This window comes from Propithecus coquereli, unplaced genomic scaffold (assembly GCF_000956105.1).
Source record: "Propithecus coquereli isolate 6110/MARCELLA unplaced genomic scaffold, Pcoq_1.0 Scaffold738, whole genome shotgun sequence".
Classification (NCBI taxonomy): Eukaryota; Metazoa; Chordata; class Mammalia; order Primates; family Indriidae; genus Propithecus; species Propithecus coquereli.
The window spans coordinates 138798-147655 of record NW_012153485.1 but is presented as its reverse complement, the minus strand read 5'-3'; the positions used below and the strand labels follow the sequence as shown (position 1 = coordinate 147655).

Here is an 8858-nt window from a genome sequence, read left to right as displayed (position 1 = left end):
CTCTGTGCTCTCTCTCTGTCTTGCTGGTGGGACGTTCACGGGTTCAGGGACTCAGGCCACACGGTGTCCCAGGACCTAGGAGGTATCTGGCACTCAGTCGTGTTTGTTGACTGACTATTAGATGGCAACCGGTGGGGGCTCTGGGAGGCCTTATGTGGACACAACACCTGGCTGGACGGGGAGGCAGCTGGGGGCGAGGAGGGCAGGCAAAGGCCCAGGTGTGGAGGCTGGGAACAGGCAGGTGAGCAGGGCCAGCTCCAGAGCCTCTTGCACGGCAGCCCACCCTGGCTCAGAAAATGGGGAGACCCAGGGAGCAAGCCCCACACGTACGCGGCACCTATGGTCAGCTCCAGGGTGCCGTGGGGAGACTGCCCCGCTCTGCTCCGGGAGCGGACACCTGTGGTCCTGGGACGAGACGTGCCTGGCCAGGCCTCCTACCCTTACGGCCCCTGGTGTCTGCTCAAGGGAAAGCTCCCGCCCCCAGCCTGGCCTCTCCTGGCGCTTCCTGCCCCAGAGCCTCCGCCGCAGCCTCGGCCCCTCTGAGGGTCCAGTGACCACGGCCAGGTGCCCGCTGCACTCCCGCCGTGCGGCGCCGCCTGAGTGCGCTCTGCGCCCACAGATGTTCCAGGTGGTCCAGCCCGAGCGCGCGCTGTACATCCAGGCCAACAACTGCGTGGAGGCCAAGGACTGGACCGACATCCTCACCAAAGTCAGCCAGTGCAACCAGAAGCGCCTCAGCGTCTTCCACCCGTCCGCCTACCTCAACGGCCACTGGCTGTGCTGCCGGGCGTCCTCGGACACGGCCGCGGGCTGCACGCCCTGCACGGGGTAGGTCTGCCCGGGCCGCGCCCGGCGGGGGCTTGCGCAGGCAGGCAGGCGTGCCTGAGCTGGGCCCTGAGCGCAGGCTGCCCGCCGCAGGGCCGTTCCTTCCGCGCCGTCCAAGGAGCCTCCCGCCCCGGAAGCAACTGGGTCTGAGCTTTCTTGGCTCTTCCTGAGCCCTGTGGGTGGGGCTGTCCTTGCGGGAGGGGTGGGCTGGGTGCAGAGAGGACCCGGGGTGGGTGCCGTCCTGTTTCTCTGAGAGGGGCCTGGGAGGACACCATCTCCCGATAGCTGCTTCCTGTCCACGGCTCATCCCTGCACGCGCCCCGGCTGTGGGCCGCTGTCTGCCTGGTGGCGTCAGCCGGGCCTCCCTGCGGGCCTTGGGTCATCTCTGCCCGTCTCGGAAGGAGGTCTGGGTGCCCAGCCTCGCCCGGTTATGCCCATGAGACTCTTGTGTGTATGTCGGGACTGGTGACAGCCTCGTGTGACGAGTGTGTGCTCAGTGCTCAACTGTCATTCAGTCCCCCGGAGCTCTAGCACGCGGACTGGAGAGCATTACTTAAACCAGAGTCTCTATTTCTGTCCTCACTGTGTTTGGACAGGGGCCTCCCGGCCAACATCCAGCTGGACATCGACGGGGACCGTGAGACGGAGCGGATCTACTCCCTGTTCCACACGTACATGGCCAGGCTGGAGAAGATGCAGGGTGAGCCCACTGGGCCCTGGGCTTCCTGGCCAGGTCCAGGCTCCTGTGTCCTGTGGGCAGAGTGTGGGTGTCTCTGTGGCCCCGGCAGGTGGGAGGGCCGTTTGCAGGGTAGGCAGCTCTGTGGGGAAAAGTACTTGATGACGGGCTCTACAGATAGTTTTTAGATGGAATTCAACTTGGCATCCTCCGCGCTGTCCCTGAGAGCAGTGACCAAACGGGAGGACATGAGCCTTGGAGAGGTGAGGCGACCGCGTAAGAGTGGGTTCAGGAACAAGGCTGACCAGGCTCTCCACCCACTCCCAGCTCCTGCACCGGGCCTGCCTCTGTACCACTGTGCTTTGCACCCACACTGCGGCTGCTGCTCTGCCTCGGCCTGGAACGCCCTCCTGCCTCGGGCAGGCTGACCCCTGTTCACCCTGGAAGTCCCTTCCTCCCGGGAACACTGACCTCCCCAGCCAGCGGTCTGGGTTCATCTCCATCATTGCAGTTAGAATCCTTTCTCTTCCGTTCTCAACATGCTGTGGCCTTCGAGGAACAGAGCGCAGGGCTCTGTCCCAGGGCCTGGCACAAAGGGGTGCTCAGCATCTGTATGCTGGTCAGATGGGCAGACGGATGGACGGACGGATGGATGATGGGTGGTGGAATGGATGGATGGTGGGTGGATGGATATTGATGGATGGATAAATGGATGGGTAGATGGGTGTGTGGGTGGGCGACAGGCAGATGGACAGGTGGGCGAATGGACAGATGGACAGACAGATGGACAGGGGAGTGGATGGACGGACGGGCGGGAAGATGGGTGGTTGTGGCACGGGCAAAGGGACGACAGTGGACACGTGGGGACGCTCTCACACTCCGTCCCTGCCCAGGAAGGAGTCCTCTTGGTGGCGCGGGTCTGTGGACGCTGGCTTGGCTGGACGCCTGGGGAGGTTCTCTCTCAGGTCTCGAGCCCCTTGGCAGCGTCAGGCCTGCAGTCTCCGAGCTTTCTTGGGGCAGTTTTGTTCTAATTGCTTCAAGATGCTGCACTTTATCAGCCAAACTCCGTCTCCCAACACTCGACCCACGGGCTCTGCTCCACCCATGGCCAGTCTTCTCCCCTCTAGGTGCCGCGCCTCAGGCGCCGTGCAGGGGAGGTTGGCTGTCTCTGTCCCCCGCATGCCACGTGGCGTGGCCTCTGCCCTGGCCAACCTTTGGGCCCTTGCTCATTCTGGAATGTTACCTGGAGTTTGGGGACAGACTGAGGGCCGGGGGCAGCGGGCTCCTGCTTCTAGCTCTCCTCGGGCTTCCCAGGTCCACTTCGGGCAGGACTCACCCGCCGCGGCAGTAGCCTGGCTTTCTGCCCGTGTTTGAGCAAGCGGCTGGCCTTGCTGGAGGTTGCTTTGGGAGGACATGCGCCGCGAGAGGGACACAGGGTTGTGTAGATGCAGGGATGGGTGGTGGCACCAGGGGCGCTGACCTCCCTGCCCTGCCTGGTCCGCAGAGGCCTGCGGGAGCAAGTCCGTGTACGACGGCCCCGAGCAGGAGGAGTACTCCACATTCATCATCGACGACCCCCAGGAGACGTACAAGACGCTGAAGCAGGTCATCGCCGGGGTAGGCGCCCTGGAGCAGGAGCACGCCCAGTACAGGAGGGACAAGTTCAAGAAGACGAGATACGGAAGCCAGTGAGTCGGCTCCCGGGGTGGTCCTGGCCACGGCCTGCAAGGTCTCGGGGTGGGGGAGGGACCGGGCCCACCCCAGCCCCAGTGTGCGTCCCCCGACCAGGAGAGCCCCAGGCGTGCCCGCCGCGTGCCTGGCGGTGGTCCCTCCTTTGGAGCAGGTGCCTGACTTTGTTCTCCGGGCCCCGGGCTGTCTTCCGGCCCCTCTGCCGTCCTGGCCTCAGTTGCCCAAGGTCTCTTGGGCCCAGGCCTCGTCCTGCATGCCCTGCCGTCTCCCCACCAAGGCTGGACTGGCCCGTTCGTGTCTCGGGAGGGAGGTGCTAGGGTGGGCAGAGACGTCAGCTGGGCAGCGGCCACAGGCTGCAGGGCAGGGCAGGTTAGCTGAGCGGAGCTCCTGCTTCATAGGTAGGAGGGTTGCGAGATGCTTGTGAGTCACTGGGGGGCCGAGTTAAGTTACGTAAAGTGCTAGAATAGCTCTTGGCCCGGAGTGGGCAGGTGCCCAGGGACCGCCAGGGTGGAGCCCACCTTGGATGGGGCGGGTCAGCCCGGGGAGCCTGTATAGCCGGCATCCTCCTCTCGCTCCCCTGCCCTCCCCATCCCCTCCCTCCAGGGAGGCTGTGGTTTGATCTGGGGAGGGAAGTGGTGGAGCCCAGGGACAGCGGCAGGTCCCCAGGACGCCACACGGGACCGAGTGCGAAGCCCTCCTGGGCGAGGCGGCCCCGTCCGTGCTCCAGCCGTGTCTGTACTCGCTCCTCCCCGGTCCACACCACCACGCCCGGTCCGTAGACACCCTCTGGGGAGGGCACACGCCCACCTCCTAAAAACGTTGCTTCGTTGATGCTGAGCGTGAAGCGGGCGGGCTGGAAACGGCAGGTGCAGTGGGTCCCGCTGCTCGTGGCAGGCGTGCGCCGCGGCGGGCGGTGACTGAGCACCCGCGGCGGGCCGGCGCTGTCCCGGGCACAGCGCACAGACGGACAGACCGTGCCCTGGAGCTGACACTCCACACGTGCGCTGCACACTCCATGCAGTGCACACAGCCCCCACAGTGCCACACGCGTGTACACATGCTCCACACCTGCACACGTGACCTACATGTATGCACACCGCAGGCGAGGGCTGCGGTGGGGGCCTCCTACCAGCTCCGTCCGTCCTTGTGTTTTCGTGTCTGCTGCGATGACCCGTGGAAACGCCGTCACCACTCCCGGGGCTGTGCTCACTCTCTCTTCTCGCCCAGGGAGCACCCCATCGGGGACAAGAGCTTCCAGAGCTACGTCAGGCAGCAGTCGGAGACCTCCACGCATTCCATTTGAAGTTCGCGCCACGTGGGGAGGAGCGGGGCCTCCCTCCCTGGGACCAGCACGGCCGCCGCACTGCCGTGCCCATGTCGCCGAGCCGCGTCGCTTCCCCGAGAAGCCGCCCGTTGCCTCCTGTCGTGGGAGAGCTCGGACTCGCCCCCACTGGCCTTCCTGGGAGGTGCTGTCGCTGGTTTTTATCCTGCTGACCCAGGGGTCGGCCAGACGACGGAGCCGTGGGCGTCGACAGCCACAGCTCAGGCATCCACGGGAGCCCATGCCACGCCTCTGCTGTAGAACATGTGCTTCCATCACGTGCACCGTGCCCGCCGTCCGCAGTTCTGCACGGGGCTCCCTGTCCCGCCAACGTGCTGCCGCACCACGCCCCGGACGCAGCTTTGTTCCTGGCTGAAGGGTCCGCTTTGCGCTGGACACGCAGAGCTGCACGGAAATCCCGCCCGACGGTGCCTGGGAGTGGGGTCCCCGCCGCATAGGGTCCGCGAGGGAAGGGCGTGGGCCCCACGCCCACCTGGGTATCCCACACCGCGGCTCAAGCACACACCGTTTTGATGGGGTTTAAAGCATCCACACGTTTTTCAAGCTGTTTTTCTTAATGTTTTTAAAGGACCACTTTGAACTCACTCTCAGATAGAAAGTAACTTACGGTGTCAAAGCTGCACCTGCCGTGGAGAGGCGGCCGCAGGCAGGCGGGCAGCCCGCGAGTCTCAGGAAACCAAGGTCCTCAAAGGAACGTCCAAGCGGGGAGGACTCCTGCGCGTGTCCCGCCTGCATCTCTGTGGACCTAAGAGGCCGCCTTCCCCGGGGTGGAGGGGACCCTGGAACGGCCGGGCCGTGGTCTCCCACGCTCCCTCCCGCGCACTGCGTCCTCGCGGGGCCGCAGACGGGCGCTGGCAAGCACGCGAGTCGTCCACGTCGCGTCCATGTTCCCGTTTCTCCCCGTCCCAGTTGGGAAACGTCGTTCAGGCTCAGCCCGGACGGCAGGTGGTGACGTTACCCGTCACCAAAGTAGCGGAGGGACATGTGAAAGTCAAGGTGGGGACACAGCTGTCAGGCCGCGCCGCAGCGTTCAATGTGGGCTCGTAACCTCACGTCTGTGTATGAAGTACTAACGTTTTGCAACGTATTTTACTGGCCAATTAAAGCAGATACTTTATTCTTTCTGAGGACTGGCGTGCTCTTCCGGGTGCGCTGTGGTCACGCCTGCGGGGGCTGGGGTGCGGGCACCGAGAGCTGGACGACACCACTCTGGTGACAGTGATGTTCCGGTGACAGGTGACATTCCTCTGGTGACAGGTGGTGTCTCTGGTGACAGGTGGTGTCTCCGGTGACGGGTGACACCTCTGACGACAGGAGACATCCCTCTGGTGACAGGTGGTGTGACCTGCAGGGCTCTGGGCGGGATCTGGCACGCGGAGGGCCGTGGGGCGTGCGGCTCTTCTTCGAGGGCTGGGGGAGGGACGCCACCCGCGCTGCTGTCCCTGAGCTCGGGCACTCGGGAGAGACGGGGTGGCCCTCATGGTCAAGGGAGGCTGTGGGTGGAGCCTCCATGGCCAGGCTGGGGACGTCCGACACAGTCCTGATCTCTTTATTCCTCCTTTGTTTTAATGCCTCCTTGTCAGCCCTGTTACGAGAGAATCCGAGGGCTTGGCTTTGGGGCGCCGGCCAGATGCTTCCCCAGCACATTCTGGGGCGTGGTGGGCGGGGCTGGGTGCGAGGCCTCCCTGGGGGTCCGAGGCTGCACAGGCAGGCGGAGTTGGGGCGAGGCAGGTGCTGTCCCAGGTCGGGGGCTGCTATGGGTGGTTGGTGACCCCGGGCGGGGCCCCCGCTGCCCGCGAGGCTGACGGGGCGCTCGGGGCTGGGCTTCCGCAGCAGGCCGGAGGCACCCGAGCGCCGGAGTGGCACGGCCGAGGCAAACCCGGCTGGGTGGAGCAGGCGGGACCCCCGCCCCTTGCTTCTGGGGACTTGGGGTTATTGCAGAGAGCAGCCTCTGCACGGCTTCCGTCGGGGCTGTGGCTGTCGGGCGTCCGGGTTGGCGCAGGCACCCCTGAGCCTCGGTCTCCACTTGGTGGACCCGGGGCAGAGGCTGCTGCCCACCCTGGCGCTTGGCAGGTGACCTAAGGCCTCAGACACCGGGATGCCGTGGGCGCACACAAAGGAGACCCAGAGAGGGTAGGGAGCCGGCTGGTCTGCGGGGCCCTTCTGCCTCCCTGAATGCGCTGAGCCCCGCGCGGTGAGCGGGAACACGGGACGGGCGGGAAGGTGGCAGAACAGCCGTGCGGCTTGAGGGCTATTTTGAGATAAAGGCACTTAAAAAGCCGGTGCGGGGTGGGGCCCTGGCCTCCCACCGCCACCTCCTGAAAGAGGGGCCAGGACGCCCTGGCAAGGCCCGAGCAGGGGAAGGCGGCGTCTCCCGGGCAGAGCTGGGCGCCCCGCCCTGTCTCCAGCCTCCCACACGCTCCTTGCCCGTCAGTGTCCACGTGTGGAAGCGGCGCCCGCGCCGCGTGGAACTCGCAGGGACCTGCGCTGCTTCTCACGTCGGTTTAACTCCCGGCCCGGCCAAGGACGCGCGGACGGCGGGGGCTTCTGTGAGGGCCTCGGGGGCGTCTGTTGGGGTGTGTCGCACCCCAGATTCACGTCGGACCCCGGGGCTCTGGCGCGCGTGTGTTTTTGGCGGGGGGGGGTGTTCTGGGTGTAATGCGATCTCCCGGGTGTGGGCGGGGCCGTGTGGGGGTTTTGTTTTTGTGCGGAGATGTGGCTGTGGGGACACCGCGGGGGACCACATGTGACAGGGGACGCATACCCTGCCAGGAGAGAGGCCTGGGGGGAGCCAGTCCTGCTGACCCCCATCTCAGAAGGACGTCCGGCCTTTGGAATGTGAGAACGAACTCCTATTGTTCAGCCGCAGCCCGCGGCCTTTCTCCCCCCGGCCCACACGGCACAGACTGGGGACGAGAGGTGTGGTGTTCAGCTGTCACCATCACACCCACCCTGGGGGAGACACTGGACCAGGCCCACAAAGGAAACGCAAACCCACACCCAAACCCCGGCCTGCGGGAAAGGCCACGCTGGGCCGGACCGGGCCAACCTTTGACCTCTGACCTTGCAGTGATGTCACAGCAGCCCCATGGCAACAGGGGCCCCCCAGGCACAATCTGGGCCACTCTCCCAGAGCAGAGATCGCGAGCGGGGCAGCCATGCGCCCCAGCTGAGGCTGTGCTGGGAGCCGGCGCCCGCTTCTCTGCGCTTCAGGATGGAGAAAGACGCCACCGCGGCACACAGGAGGCACCGGCCCGGCCCCGGGGCCCTGCCCGCAGGATCGGCCGCCATGCACCCCAGGACAGCCAGCGCGGCGGCCGAGCTGCAGAGGAGCAGGAGCATGGGCGGCTTGCAGCAGAAGGGCGACTCTCCCAGCTGCCCCAGGAAGCCGCGCAAGGAGCCGGGTAGGGGGCGGGCCCGTGCGGGAGCGTTCTGGGTCCACGCAGGTCGTGTCCATGGAGGCCGGCCGGGAGGGTCTTCCGCCCGCAGGGGGCACAGCAGCGAGGAGGGGGGCAGGGAGGGCCGGGGACGTGGCCACCTGTTCACGGGGAGGCCTGGCCTGGCACAGCCACGCTCCCTCTGGGGGCAGCCACGGGGACCTTGCGCAGCCCTTGGTGCCCGTGGCGGGGGCTGCCTGTGGTCATGCCTGGCCCCAACCTGGCTTTGACACGGTGGGACGTGCGGTCCCACACCTCACATCACCTGCCTCTGCCATGCCAGGACCTCCGGCCCCAGGGATGGGCGTGTGAAACGTCCCGGTCACACTCGGAGTATGAGTCAGTGCAGGCGCGATCGCCGCGCACGGTTTCCCAGAGGGCGCCGCGAGACCTGAGTGGGCTCCGCGACGGGGCGCTGACGCTCTCTGCGCCTGCCGGCTTCACGGGCCGGCCCTGCCCTCCCTGAGGTCGGCACGTGGCAGGTGGGAGACGCGGTTTGCTCGCTGGAGCCCCTCGAGCCCTGGGACAATGTGGAAATCCACAGACGCACTGTCGGGGGAGACGTGAGCCGCTGTGGGGCCTGCTCCCCGCCGCCACCCCCGGGCTCCCTGAGACGTGCAGAGGAAGAAATGGCCCCAAGGCTGCTCAGGGGTGACCTGAGCAGGGACAGAGGCAGCCCCAGAGCTGGGCTCGGAGCCGGACGTGGCCTTCCCCAGACGGCGCGAGAGGAGTGGTCGCGGCAGGGGCCTGTCCCGCCTGGCAGACGCCCACACCGCACACGCCTCCCACCGCCCCAGACCCTCCGCACGGCGCCCAGACGTGTTCCAGGAGGCCGGCTCCCAGAGCGTGCGGCCACCAGGCAGCGAGGGGCCACAGGAATAAGAGCAGG

At 66.4% G+C, this 8858-nt stretch overlaps 1 protein-coding gene across 1 annotated transcript in view; it reads left to right on the top strand.

Moving 5' to 3' along the window:
• The window catches only part of RASA3 (RAS p21 protein activator 3), an 84642-nt gene extending 79017 nt beyond the window's left edge, over positions 1-5625 (top strand). The window contains exons 20-23 of the mRNA XM_012661833.1: positions 620-828; positions 1422-1525; positions 3006-3189; positions 4418-5625. Of these exons, the coding sequence (XP_012517287.1) occupies positions 620-828; positions 1422-1525; positions 3006-3189; positions 4418-4493 (573 nt within the window). The 3' untranslated portion in view covers positions 4494-5625. The remainder of the gene's footprint in view (positions 1-619; positions 829-1421; positions 1526-3005; positions 3190-4417) is intronic.
• The last annotated feature ends 3233 nt before the right edge of the window (positions 5626-8858 follow it).